The sequence below is a fragment of the Tamandua tetradactyla genome, chromosome 3, assembly GCF_023851605.1.
Source record: "Tamandua tetradactyla isolate mTamTet1 chromosome 3, mTamTet1.pri, whole genome shotgun sequence".
NCBI lineage: Eukaryota > Metazoa > Chordata > Mammalia > Pilosa > Myrmecophagidae > Tamandua > Tamandua tetradactyla.
The window spans coordinates 213,096,061-213,114,705 of NC_135329.1; the positions used below are offsets into that span (position 1 = coordinate 213,096,061).

At 48.6% G+C, this 18,645-nt stretch overlaps 1 protein-coding gene across 7 annotated transcripts in view; it reads left to right on the top strand.

The window, feature by feature from the left end:
• The window catches only part of AGAP1 (ArfGAP with GTPase domain, ankyrin repeat and PH domain 1), a 636,823-nt gene that overhangs the window by 564,908 nt on the left and 53,270 nt on the right, over positions 1 to 18,645 (top strand). For 5 of the 7 annotated variants that reach the window (XM_077155532.1, XM_077155533.1, XM_077155527.1 and 2 more), the window contains 3 exons: positions 560 to 714; positions 3,713 to 3,803; positions 8,152 to 8,374. In XM_077155532.1, the coding sequence (XP_077011647.1) occupies positions 560 to 714; positions 3,713 to 3,803; positions 8,152 to 8,374 (469 nt within the window). Of the gene's footprint in view, positions 1 to 559; positions 715 to 3,712; positions 3,804 to 8,151; positions 8,375 to 12,770; positions 13,232 to 18,645 lie in introns of those variants that run through there. The other 2 variants (XM_077155530.1, XM_077155531.1) reach the window with 2 other exon arrangements.

The following is an 18,645-nucleotide window of genomic DNA, read 5'->3' on the forward strand; positions in this document are numbered from 1 at the left end:
GTGAGGAAATGGCCTCGGACAAAGTGGCCGGCACGGCTGGACGGGAGCTCGAAGGCCACTGTCCCCACTGCCGAGCCCTGGTCCCACAGTGGCCTCGGTTGCGGTGATCTTTCCCTGCCTGTCTCCTCTCCTGGCTGCCCGGGCGGCTCCCCCAGATGAAGGTGATGGGCCTTCAAGCGCTTTCCCACTTGCACGGGGCCTCTGCCGTGACACCCGCTCCTCTTTACCGTGCCTTATCTAGGGGTCTGCGCAGACCTGTGTAAAGAAATTGCCACAGCACCCCAAGGTCAGTGCTATTAGTTCCCCCCCTGCTGGCACAGAGACACTGACCTCTCCCGCTGACTCTCATCTGCCTCTTCCCCTGAGCGTGGACTGAGATCCAGGGAAGCCCCGCTGGCTTCAGGGGCCGAGTCGAGTCTCTGGAGGGGTTCAGTCCAGCCTCGGGAGCGGGTCCGCAGTGTGGAGCTGCCGAACCCCGAGGTGCCTCTGTGCAGGGGCCTGACTGAGGGGCTGCTGCTCCATCAGAGCTCCACGCTTCATCCCCACCGTTCTCTTTCAGAGCAAGAAGAAAACTTCGAGTTTATCATCGTGTCTCTCACCGGCCAGACGTGGCACTTTGAAGCCACCACGTATGAAGAGAGGGACGCATGGGTCCAGGCCATTGAGAGCCAGATCCTGGCCAGCTTACAGTCGTGCGAGAGCAGCAAGAACAAGGTGAGGCCTCGGCAGGCTGCCCCCGAAACAGAGCCACGGGCCGTGGCCCGGCTGCAGAGACCCAGAGGGTGCCCGAGGGAGGGGAGAGAATCAGGCGACCTGCGCGGTGGCCGAGACCAATTGGCCTTCCTGAATCGCACGCAAAATAGTAGAGATTAGAAAACAGCCCGTGTCTGAGTGCATCATGTCTTCCCTGAGTGTTCCAGGTTGACCGTGTTAGCACTGCAGTACAGCTGATGTTAAACCCTTGCCTGCTGAACTCACCCCAGGTGAAAAGCCCTGGCCTTCAGTTGTAAGTGGCAGAAGGCTTTGCATTCCTGAGGTTTCGATTCCATCTTCAGTTTAGTCTTAGGCAGAATGCACTCAGGAAAAGAGAAACAGCCTCAGACATTGCACTGTTGTGTTCTCATAAGTGCCCCAAACACATCAGGTTAGAAAACCAGTTCCTGTTAGGGACATAAATGAAAAGTAGGCGCCTATATTTGAGTGTGCAGGGCGTTTGGGGGAAATATTTTCTGTTTTCTAAACTGTACTGATAAAGCCTGGTATACTTTTAATTCAACAATGAAGGAATATTTCTTGGGCAGTCACCTAACGAAAAGAAAGTATTTGAACCTGTGTTTTCTAGGCAACTGCTCAGTGAGAGTCCTTAAATAAAAGTAGTTGGTTCCCATTTGAAGATTCAAGGATTCCTTCAATTTCATTATTTCTAATGCTTGCATGTTTTAACCTCCATCCCCTTTGCTGAGGTATTTTAGAGTCTCAGGAAGTATTTTGATTTTTAAAACTATTTTCAACTGGAAACTTAGAAACTGAGGAAGAGAGCATCATCCCCCAGACTACACCTCACACCACCTATGATTTATGTTCCGCTTCATCACTGGAAAGGAATCTGTCTTTCAGAAAGAGAGAGCCGTTTCTTATTACCCTCTTTAACCAGTGATTATTATTACCAGGCATTTGTTCCCCTTTTTTAAATATGTTCTGTACCCAAGGTGGAGAGAATCGCTGCAGTAACTGCTGACCCCTCGAGACCCCTCGATTTCACTGGGTCACACCCTCTCCACATCCACCCACGTGGCTCCCAAACAAGGGCCAGGTGTCTCCAGGCCTCCTCGTCGGTGGGGAGGGCGTGTATGAGCCCCAAAGAGTTGGAATCCAGTTTCAGAGCAGGACTGAAGCGGGCTTGTGCCCTTGGCAGGCAAATGCGTGTTTATACAGAAATCATTCTCAGTGCAGCCCTGAATCATGTCATGTCAGCCGGATTCGGGAACATCTCGAGCAGCCTCTGCCCTTCCCATTTCACACTCTTGCCGGAATCTTGCCAGCTGTCTCCTCTGTGTGGGAAGTGGCAGCAAAACCTCTTGAACCAATGCAAACACAGCCTTAAAATGCTGCCCCTTCCTCTCGCCTCCCCTGGGGGAGGGCACAGGAGCAGCTGGAGGAAGGCGGGCTCCCAGCCGTCCGGGGTAGCTTGAGGGGAGAAGTACAGACTCAGCAGAGAAGGAGCCTTGAGGTGTCCTACCTGCCTGTGGGCAGTTCAGCGTTAGCAGCAGGAAGACACGCGCACGTGCACACGTACACACACACACACACTATACAGATATGTAGAGAGAGGGGCAGATCCTGACTGTGTGTCCACACATGCTCATTCCAGACACCAATATAAATGCTGAAGCATACATTAAATGCTTCGGTGTTTGACCAAAGGGAATTGTTTTAAAAAACTATCATTCATCACGCTAATTAGGCAATACAGTAATTAATAAATTATGATTTATTGTGTAGAAAGCAATACATTGGTTCACATTAAACAGTTTTGACACAAGATGGTTCAATTTATGAAGAATTCTTACACGAAAATTTAGGCTTATTGAAAGTGTCCTCTGAAATTCATTTTATTGCTTTTCATTTTCACTATGGTATTAAACATGTGCAGCCTAAGCCTTCACCATGACGCATTTCCTTTCCCCAACACCTCCTCTTCCGGGAATTCATCCTTAGTAAATAAGCCTGAATGCAGGCAAAGCTGAGCAATAGGCATGCTCTTCAAAGCACTTACTTTTCTCGAGAAAAATTGGGAGAACTTTAAATATCCCCCAAAGAGAAATTAATAAGCTGTCTCGGTGGAATACACAGCAGCCGCTTAAAATGATAATGTAAGAGAATGTGTGACAACACTGAGAGAGGACACATGATTAGATTGAAAAGGCAGATTCCAAAGCAGCATGTATTGTGCTGTTCTGTTTAAAAGTGCATTTATGGGTACAGATGTGCTTAGAAAAAAAGTGTAGGAAAGTATCAAAATGTTAATAATGTGTAACTATGCATGGCCATGATGCGTTTTTTTTTTCTTTTTTACATTCTTCTTCCTTCCCCCTTTGTCTTTTATGAATTTGTTGCAATGACCATTTTTTTCACCCTTTTTTAAAAAGATGTACAGCATGAGTTTTTAGAATAAATGCCCCCTCCACACTCTGCTCCCTGCCCCCACAGCAGTTAGTTCTGGGGAAGCGTCTGGAATTTGTTGCTATAGCAGCTGAGATCATCGTATAATGAAAAGTGACTCTCCAGGGGATGCCATGTGGTGGGACCAGGCTTTCCCACCAGGGGTCCCGGCCTCTGTCCAGCCAGCATGAATCAAGCTGACTCTGGACTTGTGTGTGGATTTCCCTCTCCTGCCTCAGTCTCCCCACCAGGCAGGCGCATGGCGGTAAAAGTGCACTAACCAAGTCCACCCCGCACGTGGTGGTGCGTCTCAGTCCCAAGTCCCTTCACACCCGGCCCAGAACAGTCCTCTGTCCTCGTCCCCGGTCGAGCCTGCATCACTGGGGAAATCTTAACATGGGCTGCTCCTATGGTGGGTGGTGAGTTCCCCGTCACTCACCTTCCCAAGGACATCCAAAGGGAGTCACTCTTTGAAACCTGACGGGGTGAGTCGGTCTGCGACTGTCCAGGGCCTCACCTCTCACGTTTGTATGTCTTCCCGTGTGTCCAGTCCCGGCTGACCAGCCAGAGTGAAGCCCTGGCCCTGCAGTCCATCCGAAACATCAGAGGGAACTCTCACTGCGTGGACTGTGACACCCAGAGTAAGTTGTGCAGTTTGTGGGCCTCGCATTCACCGCTGCTCAGCCCTTTGGTTTTCCCGTAAGAACAGTGGAAATGATGAATTCCTGCCCAGACATTTCCATCTGTTTGCTTATTAATTTCCAGATCACATGTTTCAGGTCTTGCCGTCAAATGCCGTCTGTTTTCTGCTTTAATTTTTAATCGTACTTTCCCGCTACCCTGAAGACCCTGACTGAGCCGGCAGTCGGCAGCTCCGGGTGCTGCAGTGGTGCCTGTCTGTTGTCCAGCCCACGCTGCTGCTTTCCCTCTGGAGGCCAAGCTGCTGTCCACACCCCTGGGGTGGGCACTTACCCGAATCCCAGCCATCAGGTGTGTGCACCTGGTCGGCTTGGAATAAACTTTTTCTGTTAACATATATGTTTAAATCAAGTTGGTTTTCGATAGAGGGAAATCAGTTCAGATGATGTGAAGGGCACTAGCCCTGGGCTGGGTGCCAACCAGTGACCACAGAGCCAGGGCCGTGGGCGGGGGCTAAAATCATTTCACAGGGGAGGATCCTGAGGCTCAGAGAGGGTGAGATATGTGTAAGGAGTAGACAAGGATAAAGGCTTCCAGGCGACAGGCTGCCCAGACTGAGGACAGAGGCCGGGGCAGAGGGCAGGGCGGGACCTGCAGTGCTTTGGGAGAAGAGGCATCTCCTGGTGCCAGAGCAGAGGAGGAGGCAGTGCAGAGTTTGGCAGCCAGGCTTGACCCAGGTGGATCTGTGGATGTGGGGCTCTGAGCCCCAGGGCCGGGAGGAGCTGATGTCTGCCCTGTTCGTCCTAAGTGTCACAGGCACTAACATTTGATAGCGGGGTGGTATCATCTGGAGGCCAAGCTTTTGATGACTCCAGCCTCAAGGATGGCACGTCCTGCCATGGTCAGCCTCACTATGTCCCAGATGCCAGAGGAATGGTGGCAGCACTTCACTGAAGCCTGTTACTCCCCACTCCCGCCCTCAGCATTCTGGTTTTCACAGAAACCTGAGTGCCGTCGTTGGGACGCGCCCTGCGTGAGTGCCCCGTCAGGTCCAGCCCTGCAGAGCCTCAGGAGCTGCCGACAGCTTGCGGAGGGGGTGGAGGGACCCTGCATTTTAGGCAAGGGACTCATGGGGTTGGGTTTTGCTCACTCGGGGTGGTGAGCTGAGTGTCGGAGCCAAATGACAGGCTCTGGCAGCAGTTCAGGTAAACAGTGATTAGAAGCCAAATGTAAGTGGCGACTGTGAGGCTGGAGAAGAAAGGGGCCGTCTCAGCAAAGTGTGAAAGCTTTAACCCCTGTGCTCACGGTGGACAGGCTGGGGCTGGAGAGGTCTTAGAAGAGGTGGAGGTCAGGAGCAGCAAGGCAGTGATGCAGGGAGAGACCACGTGCAGCGCAAACTCGGCTGAAAACACGATGCACACAGGTGTTCTCAGGACTGGGCTTGCTAAACCCCTCTCAGATCTGCTGCGACACGTGGGGCCTGTCCACATCTCACCCACCAGCCCAGAAAGACAGAGCTCACGCCCCTCTTTAGGTCTGCCATCCGAGTCCAAGACCAGGTCCCCTGGTTTGGTTCTGAGCGTTTCCAGTAGATACTGCCACTGCCCTGAACCTGGTGTATGGCCTCGGGCGCTCTCAACCCGAGAGGCCCATAGACAGGCCGCGAGCCCGTGGACCACTCCTCCCGCCTTCCTCGTCCTCTCGTTTGCCATCCACGCCTGACTCTTTTTCTCCTTGAGATCCTGAGTGGCTTCCTGGTAAAACTCGTCCCACCCTGGCCCCTGCCACCTCCCACTGACCCCTTAGCCATGGCGTCAGCTGTAGACAAGCCCGTCTTCCATTCACGTGGCACTGCGTCTGAGCCGGCCCCAGAGGCAGAACGAAACGAGGTTTGTGCCACAAGACATCCACCGTTGTGTAGGGAAGATGGACCGGAAGCAAGGTGTTCAGCATGGGAAGGTCTTACCGAGGCACAGCTCAGACCACTGTGAGCTCCTCTAGCTGGGGACCTTACCTAGACCGGAGCAGGGGGGCAGGGGGCAGGAGGTGGGGTCCAGGAGGGCATCCTTAGGAAGAAAAGTCCCAGCCAGGACTAGAAAGGTGAGACGTCAGCCAGGCAGGGGACCATCATGTGCAGGGATTTAGACTTGGTTTCAATGCAAATGGCAGTCCCGGGTGGGTTGTAGCATGACGTGGCATGGCATGACCCTGTTTGCCAGGTTTAAAAGGTCCCTGGCTGCCGTGTAGGGAGTGGGCTGGGGGAAGGTGGACGATGAGGCCGGCCAGCAGGAGAGGGCTGTGCCCCCCAGCGTGGCGATGGCGTGGACAGGGTGGGAGCCTGGAGGAGGGGAAGAAGAGATTGAACTTGAGGAAGATTGGGACTTGGTGTTGGCTGTGGGAATGAGGGAAGGTTCAAGGTGGAGTCCCAGGGTCCTGGCGTGAGTAACTGGAGGAACTCCATTGCCGTTTGCTGAGAGAAAGAACCTGGGCAGAAGATTCTGCCTACAGGGTGACATCTCAGCTCGGAGGTGACTGCAGGACAGCAGTTGGAAGCATGCAGTGGGGACCATGCTGCTCAGGGTAAGAAGCAGGCAGGGTCATCTGCGCCCAGTTATTAGTGCTTGAGGGAAATTGTAGCCAAGGCTTGGGCTGAGTCTTCCTTGAAGAGAGACTCAGAAGAGACAAGCCTGCAGGGCCCCAGAGGTAAGGGGTGGGTTCAGTGAGAAAAGTGGGATAGAGAAACCAGAGAAGTGGGATCGAAATCCAGAGGTGTTGGCCAAGAAGGTAGTGGAAAGCAGCGTTGTGAGGAGGGAGTCAGGCCCTCGACTGCCAGCGAGGGTGAAATAGACTTGTGCCTGGAAAGGGGCTTTTGGATTTAACTGAGGGCAGGATGAAGACCCCAGATCTACAAACTGTAGGGAGGTGTAGAAGCAGAGGCATGGTGTAGGAGTCTCTTTCAGGAAGCTGGACTGGGAAGGGGAGTGGAGACACAGGTGAGAGCTGGAGGTGAATGAGGGAGAGTTGTGTTTCTTCTGAGCTGTTCTCCATGCCACTGTCTTCCCTAAACACCCCCAAAGCCCAGGCCACCCCATCCTCCGAGCAGGTCCTCCTGCTCACCGCTGACCTCGTCCTTTTAACTCTTCTTCTCAGCACTTAGTCTGTGCATTTCCTTGGTCTGTGTCTTTGTTTTGGGTGTTTAGATTCCTCTTCCCACCGAGAACCTCTCTGAGCTCTCAGACCTGTCTTCTCTTTATCCTCTGGAGCGTCTATCACCACCTCCTGAGACCACATTAGGTGGTAAATAAATGGCTGGCTGCTTCCCTGGTTAATTAGCACAGGGCCATTCCTGGTCATTTGCCATCCACAGACTAAAGTACTTGTCCTCAGTGATTCCAAATAATTATGACACTAGCTGTTTGGTTTTTTGTTGACTCTTCAAGAGTACCTGGAGTAAATATTGATTATTCCTGGATGATATAAGCCTTATTTGCAACTGTCAGTGGTGAAAGCCATTGAATTCAGGGCTGACCCCATCGCACATCAGCTGTCGATTCTAGCATGAAGCCAGTCCTGGACCTACATTCTGTCTTCTGATGGTGTCAGCCAGATTCCCACAGTGGATAATGATCCAGCTCAGGAGTCCCGGGGCTGATGTCGGAACTCAACCATCATCCTGGACAGTCGTGTGCTTGTCCAGCATCACGGCCTACAGCTGTGTGACCATTCATTCCCCTAGTCAGGGTTGACCCAGCAGGGTGATGACCTAATCAGAGAAGCCTGCCCACCATCTTGCCACAGTGAAGAAAGATGAACTCTGAGCTGTTCAGTAGTTAGATTAAATATAATTGCTGAAAACCATATTGATTCATCATAGTTTGTCTCGCTTTCATCTTTGAAATTGGGAAACTTGCCCATTGTGTGACTGATGGAAACTTTGATGTACCAGTGGTTCTAGAGACATTTCTGAGGGACCTTAAGGCTTTGGAATCGCCCCACTCCCTTCAGCACCCCTTCTCTTTCCCTCTGTCCGCGGTGGTCCATGTACGTCTACCCTCTCGAGTTGAATGTTGCTGGTGAAGAATTGGCAAGTGCATCTTTCTGAACTGAAACTTGGCAGTTGTTCATCTGTGGGAAAGGGGAAAGAATTCCCATTAGTCTAAGGAGCACGCTTGGCATAAGCCAAATTTGTGAATGCTGTCACCAATGTGTCAATTCTTCTGAGACATTTCAAGCGATATCACCCAAGGGAGGGACATCTGGGCGTTCGTCCCAATGACCATTTTGTTGCTCAGATTGCAAGGGCAGTAATAAGGGTCTGCTTGCATTGGCTCCCTGTTCCTCTTTCCGTAGATCCCAACTGGGCCAGTTTGAACTTGGGAGCTCTTATGTGCATCGAGTGCTCAGGGATCCACCGGAATCTTGGCACCCACCTTTCCCGAGTCCGATCTCTGGACCTCGACGACTGGCCTATTGAGCTTATCAAAGTGATGTCGTCCATCGGGAACGAGCTGGCCAACAGTGTCTGGGAAGAGAGCAGCCAAGGGCGGACTAAGCCCTCACTGGACTCCACAAGGTAGGAGCATTGGAAGGCGTGTGATAGGCTTCTGTCATGCTTTCTGCCAACAGCTGGACAGGTGGGAACGGATGGGCTACTGACGGCCGCAGTGGGAATGGCCCTGTAACCTGTAGGAATGCTGATTAGCACAGCATGGAAATGTCTATATTTAAAATTGGTCTTAAGCAAACGTAGCTAATTCAAACTCTTTAAATTTTTATGTTTGTTTTTAGGCCTTGGGGATTCCTCTCCCCCTCTTAGAAATGTATTAAGTTTCTAACCTTATGAATATATTACTTTAATTAATACATTTCTAATGGGCATAAGCTGTGCCATTGACACTACGAATTTTTTGACTCCTTAATTTTATTATTCTTTTATCTGTAGTAAGCGTCTGTTCAGCTGATTCTGCTGCCCACTTCAGTAAGTAAGTTTAGATAACAAAATAGGTTTTATTTTCTAAGATATATTTCTAACATATTTAATGACCCAAGTATGATATAATATATGGTGACTCCTCATTAATGCTAATTGTTATCCAGTGGAAAAATTGCATTTATTTTGAGGCCATTTAGTTAGTCATTTTTCATGTACAGCTATTATAAACCGTTTTTGAGTATCCATACATATTTAATGTTACCAAGAGGTGAGGAAATTGCACCTCTTTCTGAGAAGTCCTGTTTCAGAGAGGCTGCTTCTGGTGCATTCCATGCTGGACGCTTCTACCTCTGCACATTGTCTGAAGGCAGTGGCCGGACAGCGTGTGGGTAGCTCCACCAGGTGGGAACAGGGGTTCAGCCTTGGCCTTCAGGAGTGGCCTTGGGTGCATGAGGACAGGAGGGGATGGCGGTGCCTCCATCATTAGTCCCTCTAAAGTTTCTCCGATTTGCTTTGCTGATGACCAGATAAAATGAAATCCCAAGTGGCGGGCTGTGCTTGGGGCTGGGAAGGGCAGGGGACCCCTCCTGTGCTGAGCCTCGTGTTCCTTTGTCAACACTGAAAAGTGACTTTGTGGTGCCACCTTTGGTTCGTCTTGGAGAATGAAGCTGTGCATTAACCTGGGCTCGGACTGCGTGTTCGCGGGGAGGGGCTGGCGCACAACTGGAGCTCTGTCCCGAATCACGAAGGTTTAATGTAAGCTTTATAGACGCGTTATTCTATGTAGTGTACAGGTTGGTGACTGTATTTCGATCCAGGGAAATGATAGACTTTAATGGTGAACCACTGACGTGGAAACCAGCTGGGTCATCCACCATGAGCATTCTTAAAAGAGGAATTCATGTTTTCACACTGTGTCTTCTTAGAAATGGCACCCTTGCAGGCTGCTTAGGTCCAACAGTGAAAAATGACTGGAAATTAAATTGAGTTTAATGTACACATGCAGAAAATATGAAATAAGTTGGAAAAAATTAACTTTGTACATCTTATATTTATGTCTGAGATGAGCAGATGGGCTATTTTTAATGTCATGAGTTGGAAAAGTTTGCTTTTCTGTTTGTCATCATTAGAAACTATTTAGGATGATTAGAAGCAAATACGTGAGCCAATTTTTTTTAACTGATATTTTATGTTAGTTTTTTATCTTCATTCATAAGTGAAGACTGGGTGTGTACCGATATTTTATCATTCTCATTTGTACATTTGAATTAAGTTTTGAGCATATAGGTTTCTCTTCTAATCTGGTTTCGTGTACATCACGTCTTCATATTATAGGGACATATTTCGAAGTGTTCTTTTTTTCACCAGTGCAGTAGTTGCAGTTAAATCGGGTTTTTCTTGGGTCACGCTTTCTTTCCTGCAAGCTGTGCTGAGTTGCCACGTCTCTCCATGGCTGTGGGGACTGTTGTGCATGGTATTTCAGAAAGTGACTTCTGAGTTTTTAAATCCCAGTGGTCTCTAGGAAAATAAATAGGTATGAGGAATTAGTGTTTCCTTGTGCCTTTAGCAGTTCTCCCAGGGGGGGTTGTTTTTAATTAAACTCAGCACCTTCTCATGAAAAGAAGGGGTAGCTAATAACCCTTACCCTGCAGTGATTGGTGGAGAATCTTCTCAGGCCAGGCTCTCATTCCAAGAACAGGGAGAATCTTACAGATGTTGTGCTCTGGGGGAGTTTCAGAGGAGAAACAACATCTGAGCAGGACTTTAAAATAGGGGGCGATATCCAGGGCCAAGGGACAGGAGTGTGGGTGCGAGAGGGTGGAGTGAAGCTGGCAGAGAGATAGGTGCATGGGGGGCTCCCGGCGGGCGCTGATCAGCCCGCCTGTTTGTTCCTGTGCATCCTGCCTTGTTCCCAAAAGAAGTAAAGGCGCTGGCAGGGTTCTTGGAAGGTCCGTGTCCTGGCGGAACAAATGTGACGCTTTAGACGCACTGTTAAAAAAAAAATAAAAACAACTCAGCAGAACAGTAGAGCAATACTTCAAACGGCCATCACCTCCCGCAGGCACCTCAAATGGAAATGAAAAGCGAAGTCTGGGTAAATTTCCTCACGGACTCCAGTCCTGGAGTGGGGGTGGGCGTCTAGTTGAGATCCTGCCCTTCCAGGGAAAGACAGACAGCCTGGGCTCCCAGGCCTCTCATCTCCCTGTACAACTCAACACTGGAAGGAGAAAGAGCTTAGGGTTGTTTTAATGTGGCCCTCAGGTAATACTAAAAAGAAACATTTTAATACATTTTTATCTCTACCCAAGGAAAAGCCCAGTGCCATATATTCAATCTAATTCTTTGAAAAAGGGCCCAGATGTTTCCCTGAGAAGCTGCAGCCCATCCCGTCTCATTCCGAAGATTCATTCTGACAGTGGAACATAATTAGAAATGTGCGTCTCCTCCCCCCAAAAACACACACACGGGTTCAGGGAAGGGTAGAAAGAGGCAGATCCGTCTCCAAAGAAACAGCTGGTCCCACCCCACCCCCCACCCCCGCCCCGACGCTGCCCGTTGGAGCCTCCCGGCCCAAGGGCAAGCAGGGAGCGGGCGCCTGTGAGCAGCTGCCCGCCGGCCGCCCACCGCCCCTGCCCCTGCCCGCCGGCCACCCACAGCCCCTGCCCCTGCCCAGAGCAGCCCGGGAGGCTCCTAATTGGTTCCAGCGATTCGCAGCCGCCCCGAGAACTGCCGTTCAAACTTGGGCAGCCCCGTGATCAATCGAAGCTGACGGCCGCTGAAGCGTATTGACTTCCCATTCCTAAACAGGGGAATCATTAGTCAAGAAAAGCATCTTTTAATTACTCCCAGGAAGGGGGGAAAAATCTTTTTGGATGGATTCTGCAGCAACTGCCATTTTCTCCCAGTGCATTCGATATTAAATTTATTGCCACAGGAGGGGCGAAGATGCCCTTTCACCAGCACCCCCCTCGGTAATGGCGCTTTAATTTGGAGTGAGAAGTCCTGTTCGAGTAGATCGATGCCAGCAACAATTAACTACCTCTGGGGTGGAATCAGAATTCCCCTCTCTAATTGCTATTGATACCATTTAAGCTCACGCTTAAAATATTGATTTTAAATGGGGATGCTGAAATGGTGCAGGGGCAGAATCAGCTAGAGTCTGGGGGCTGGCGGAGGGCAGTTTGCTGTCTGTAGGACCAGGACTTCATGATACTTTGCGTGTCCATTTTTCTGGGGGGGGGGGGGGTGCCTGGAGCCTCAAACCGGGGCCTTTGGTTTCCAGGGTTGGAACAAACGGTGAAGTTGCCAAGCTCCTGGGTGACCCTTTTAAATGAAATTATGGTAAGCTCAGGGGTAATGATATTAAAACGGTCAAGTGAGTATTTCTGGAGTGAACAAATGAGCAAGTGAATGAGTGGAAGAGCAAAACGGTCAGAGCAAAACCCACGGATATGTACCGGGTGCTCCTGCCACACACTCGTGCCCCGTCGCTCATCGTATGTTGGTGAGTGAAATTGGGGTGCCAACATCCCCAGCACATAGCAAAGAACCCCCTCTGCCAGGCCCCGCGGCAAGGTGGGTTCCACTTTCTTACTGTCCCCATTTCACTTAGAAGCGTTTTGGACGCACCATGGTGACCACAGAACCGAGCAGAGCCCCGGGCGCCGCCTTCCTCTCGCCGTGCGTCTGCACATCGTGGCGGCGCCACCATGGCAAGGCTTTTGGGTGCCATTTGCATTTCAGTGCAAACTGCCTGTTTACTCTGAGGTTTGGGAGCCCGCTGATTTGGTCTAGGAAATCAAAGGCTGCCTGAAGTGGAGAGCTGTGTTTCAAATTCCATGAAAGAGCTCTTGAGAGACGCTCCAAGCGCGGCTGAAATCACCATCGCCCCTTTGATTCCACTTAGAAGGGAAACGAGTTTGCTGATTCAGTACCTGCTCCTTTCCCCTTTTTTAGCATCCTCCTTGTGGAGGTCGTTATTCCTAAATTCACCTTCGTGCCTAAACTCCCTTCTTGTCTCTCAACCTCTAAAAAGATGTCACCTTCGATAGGAAAATTGGGGGCCCAACATCAGAAATCTGCGTGGGGGACCCTGGCAGCTCCCCCGAAGATGGAGCAAGTCCGCCCCTCCAGTGGGAGTCGCGTCGCCTTTTGATTCCGGAGTGCGGCTTTCATCTTATTTATGCACATGGAGATATTGATAAAGGGGAAATGTATCCAAACTGAAAATAATTGGATCCCCACAGCTACCTCTGAGATATTAAAAGCAGCGCCCCTTGGCCGTGTCTTTGTCTTGTTAGGTTTGATCAGGAGATCACAACCTCGTAATCTCAGGCTCAAATTTCTGGCGTAAAGATGCGCCGTTACAAATGGGGCCTCAGGGAGCACAACTCCCTGCACGGCCCCAGGACTGTCTCCTCTTATTATTTTTCAGCAGTTCTCGGCCCGCTGAGGTCAGTGTTTTGTCTCTTTTGAGTGCTCCTCTATGCCCGACACTTTTTCCTATTTTCTTTCTTTAAAAAAAAAAAAAAATGCAGAGGGGGAGAATTGCAGGGGGGTGGGGGGAGGATTTTTGCCCTGGATGACCAGAGCCCATCTGCAGTTGGGTGGCATCTGCTCCCCACATGTCACTTCCCTCATTAACAAGCAATTGAATTAATTAAATGCTACTCAGAACACGCATAACAAGCTACCGGCAGTGTCCAAATTAGCACTGATAATCAAGGATGATTTCCTTTATTACCCTGCTAAGTAGTGTGCAGACTCTGCTCTCCCTGCCTGCTCTCACCTATTTACATACCCCCAGCCTCTGCCTTTGGAAGCGGAGGTTATCTTACCTAGTTAATTTGCCACAATCACCGAGCATGGCGGATTGATGCCCTGCCCCCGCCGCCACCGCCCCCCCCCCCCCCGCAGCCCCCTACTCGGCTGCCCTCCCCCAGCCCCAGCCTTTGTATCTCCAGCTCCCTGATAAATTAAAGGCCACCCCTGTGGTCTCTCAAGTGAGTAATAGAGGCAGAAATTTCATTTTGCAACTGGCTGATTTAATGATCCAAAGGGTAATTAATGGCCTGATTATCTTAATGTTAAATATGTCCGGCAGCAATTACTGTGACCTCCCGCTTGTCAAGGTCCGGGCTCTGCTCTTCTTTCAATTAAGTTCTCTGGGGCTTAATGGTATGAATAAACTCCTCTGATTCTATCATCCCGGACGCCGAGGGTTCGGGGAGCTGGGGGCTCGTCGGGAGTTTTAATCAGCCTGTCTCCCACTCCAGCAATCAGAGTTTGCACTTACCGCAAGGACAGTTGAACTTTCTTCTTCGCCACGTGTCGTGCCCACGCCACCCAGCCCCACCCCTCCTGTGTGTTTGTTTGTTGTATCTTATTTATTTCCGTGTGTTTATTCCAGCGCCCTAAGGAAAAATTCTGTTTGTTGAGGCAGCCGCTGCTCCGGGAGCCTCGTCTCTTCCAATATAAATTATCATGTGAACGCTGCGGTTTCTCTATTTGACAGGCTTAATTAATTGGCAGGAGCCCCCGAAAATGACAGTGCCACTAATTGCGACTCAGAGTGAATTTCCGTCACGGTGGCGCATCTGTCAGCGGCCTGGCCCCCGCCCCGGGTGGCAGAGCGGGTCGACCTCGCGGTCACCCAGCCGGGCAGGGACATGGTCCTCACGGCGGGGACAGCCTCCGAGGCGCGGCCGCGGGCGCGCAGACATCCCGTCCGCGCGCACGAGGGACCTTCAGCGGCACCAAAGTTCACGCCTCACGCCTCTGCAAACCCAATGGCTGCCAGGGGACTTGGGGCTTTGCTCAAGATATTTTAGCAACTTCTGTTAGCAGGGAGACTTGGATTAGACTGTGGGTATCATAATTCACCTAGCGACGGCTCGCGGCCGGCCGGGCCTCATTAGCACATTGCTAAATAGGCTTGAGTTTACGCTTACCCTGCCCGGCCTGAAATCCTCCACTATAAATATTAAGCCAATTAGGCAAATGTACAAATGAGAAGTACATTAACAGTGCCTTAAAAATAATACCTATAGATTACAGTTGACAACAGATAACAGCAATTCATCTAGGAAAGCACGGCTGGGGAGCTTGGTGGGAATTCGCGTTCAGCGGCTGCACTTTCCGATTAAGCTCTTGTTAGGACCCACCTCTAATTATACTGAAGGCAGTTTTAAGATTCTCCATAAGGTTAAGTAAAATGGAATCCACTTTTTAAGGGATAGCTGTACTTTATGCTTTCCCTTTGAACCAGATGGTCAGATGAGTGCTGCCTGGTACCCATGAAGCCCAGCTGTTTGTTTGGTCCAGCAGGAAAGCAGATGTGTGCTGAGAGCCAGCTTTGCCACCAGGAAGCTGTCTGGGGTTGGAAAGCCTTATCATGTACTTTCCGAAATGTATCCATGGAAACAATTAAGGAGATTATGATTTTTAAGAATTTTCTGTGTCACTGGTAGATAAAAACGCAAGTCATCAGCAAGCATCCGACTTGCCTTCTGAGTGCCCAGAACATGTTTGAGCCTGTGTAGATTTGTAAGAGTTTATAAAGGAATATTATATGAATATTAACCTTTTTTACGTCTGCATTGCATATCATGGAAGACATTCTAAACATGGACCTAGAAATACCCCCTAAAACAACTGTCTCTGTTTCGTTCCTTCAATAGTAGAGCATTTTCCAAAAGGTCAGTCTTTTTTCAGGGGGCTTTTGTGCCAGAAACTTTCTCTCGTTTAAGGAACCTTTCTGCTTCTTCCTTCTGCATGATGAAGGGAAGGAAGAAGCAAACATGTGCCCAGAGTGCTCGAGCCAAATCATGATGCAGGGTTATCCCCATTTCCCAAGTGAGGACAACAAGGAGTCAAGACCCTCAAGTCCTTTGCCCAAGGTCCCAGAGAGTGTGGGAGCTAACCCTGAACCCAGGATCTGACCCTGAAACCTATCCTTGGTCCTTCTGCTGCTCCCAAATTTCTACTGCCCAGTATCTCACAGCCAAATCCAGCAGTGGAAGTTCAACAGCATTCCCGCCCTCTCCTCCCTTTGGCCTTGCTCAAACCCCTGTTTTATTAACCATTATGTGTTTGTGTATGTATGTTAGTAGCATAATTTTTTTAGTGTGTATAGTAATATAACTGTAATATCTTTCCACTTATAAAATCTAGTAACCTCACTCCTGGTAACTTAAAATAGTAAAGCATAAATCATTGTGGTTTTCCTTTATGTGCCATACCTGATCTTTTAAGTCATGCCGTCATGGTTTTAAAATCTTAATCCTCTGCAGTCGGTGCTAATCCTAAGAGCTTCTCTGGAAAACAGTGCTGGGCACAGCCAGTGGGGAGGTGGGGTTTGACCCCCAGCTGTCCATGTTTCCACATCCCCCTCCTGCCTAGGCCTCCGTCTGCTCCTGCTGCTGACCCAACACTGCCCATTGAAAATGTTGATCCTGTGTTTCAGAGGCCTCACAGCCCTGTTTATTCTCTACATGCATAAATATGGAGCCGGGCCAGAGGATTCTAGTTCTGTTGTGTAGCCACCCCTCTGCGATCCTGATAAAAACCAAGGTGATTTTTCATTTGTGAGATGAAACCAGTCATTATTGCCACCCACTTAATCACGTAGATTTAATGTTAAGAAAATCATATTTATGACGTTTCCAGGGCTCCTTTTTGTCTGGCAAGCTCCTCCAGCTTTGTCTGTTGGTCCTGCATGCTGGCAGAGAGACGGACAGGTGCCTTCCCAGGTGCTGAGGGGTCTGCTGATGCGGAGATGGGATCAGTGTTTATTTTGGTTTGTATCTGTGGAATAGTTTATTGCACCTAGAAATGCTAGAAATGTAAATTCTCCCACCACAGACCTCCCATCTCTGGAGTGGAGCCTGGCAATCTGTGTTTTGGCAATCTGAAGTCTCCAGGTGATTCTCAGGAACACTAAAATTCAAGAACTCCTGGTCTACTCCAAACAGCACAAACAAATGTCCACAACCCTGCCCGGAGTCCTCCTTCCCATCTCAGGCCAGGTTCTCAGACTTCATTCCTCACCTCCCAAGATCCAGTTGTCCTCTATCCCAGGAGTGCAAGGTTGGTTCAGCATACAAAAGTCAACCAGTGTAACATAATACCAGTAATAGGATAAAGGGCAAAACTACACAGTCATCTTAATAGATGTGGAAAAAGCATTTGGCAAAATCCAACACCCCTCCATGGTAGAAACACCCAAAGAACAAGGAAAAGAACAATAAACTTCCTCAATTTGATAAAGAGCTGAAAACCCACAACTTACTAAGATTGAAAAGCTTTCCCAATAGGATCAAGAACAGGATAAGAATGACCACTCTTGCCATTTCTACTCAACATTGTATTGAAAGTGCTAGCCAGGGCAATTAGACAAGAAAAAGAAATAGCAGGAATCCAGATTTAAAAGGAAAAAAAGTAAAACTAACTCGATTTGTATGGTCCTGTTTATAGAGAATCCCAAGGTTCCCACGAAAATTATAATAGGGCTAATAAACAAGTACAGCAAGGTTGTAGGTTACAAGATCAATACACAAAAATCAATTATATTTCTAAGCAATAGCAATGAACAATCCTAAAATGAACCTAAGAAAACTATTCCATTTGCAGTAGCATCAAAAATAAATAAAATACACAGGAATAAATGTAATCAAAGAAGAATAAGACTTGTACACCCAAACTAAGAAACATCATTGAAAGAAAATATGGAAGACTGAACAATTGGAATGGCATCCTGTGTGCATTGAGTGAAAGACTTAATGTGGTTAAAATGGCAATATTGCCCAACTGATCTGTAGATTAAATGCGATCCTTATCAAAATCCCAGCTGCCTTTTTGCAGAAATTGACAAGCTGATCCTGAAATTCGTATGGAAATGCCAGGCACACAGAATAGCCAAAACAACCTTGAAAAATAACAAAATAGGAGGACTCACACTTCCCTATATAAAAATTTACTACAAAGCCGCAATAATCAAGGCTGTGTGGTACTAGCATAAGGGCAGACATATACCAACACACCTTGAAGATACCGTGGGTTCAGTTCCAAACCACCACAATAAAGCAAATATTGCAATAAAGCGAGTCGTGATTTTTTTTGTTTGGTTTTCCAGTGCAAATAAAAGGTATGTTTATGCCATACTATTAAGTATGCAATAGCACCATGTCTAAAACACAATGTACATAATTTTAAAAGACTTTAATGCTAAAAAATGTTAAGCATCATCTGAACCTTCAGCAAGTCTTTCTCTTTTTGATAGTGGAGGGTCTTGCCTCAATGTTGGTGGCAGCTGACTAATCAGGGTGGTGGGTGCTGAAGGTTGGGGTTAGCTGTGGCAGTTTTTTAAATAAGATGCCAATAAAGTTTGCCACATCAGTTGACAGTTCCTTTCATGAAAGATTTCTCTATAGGCTGCAATGTTGTTTGGTGGCACTTTACCCATGATAGGACTTCTTATCCTTTCAAACCCTGCCGCTGCCTTATCAACTTTATCAAGTTTATATAATACTCTGAATTTGTTATTCCAAAAATGTACACAGCATCTTTCCCCAAAGTAGATTCTTAAGAAACCACTTTCTTTGCCCATCCATAACAAGCAACTCTTTATACTTTCAAGTTTACCATGAGATTGCTGCAATTCAGTCACATCTTCAGGCTTCCCTTCTAATTCTGGTTCTCTTGCTATTTCCACCACATCTGCAGTTGCTTCCTCCACTCAACTCTGGAACCCCTCAAAGTCACCCATGAGGGTTGTAATCAAGTTCTTCTAAACACCTGTTCATGTTGATGTCTTGGCCTCTTTCCCATGAATCAGTAATGTTCTTAGTGGCATCTGGTCCCCAGAGTTTTTCAATTGACTTTGCCCAGATCTATTAGAGGAATCATTATCT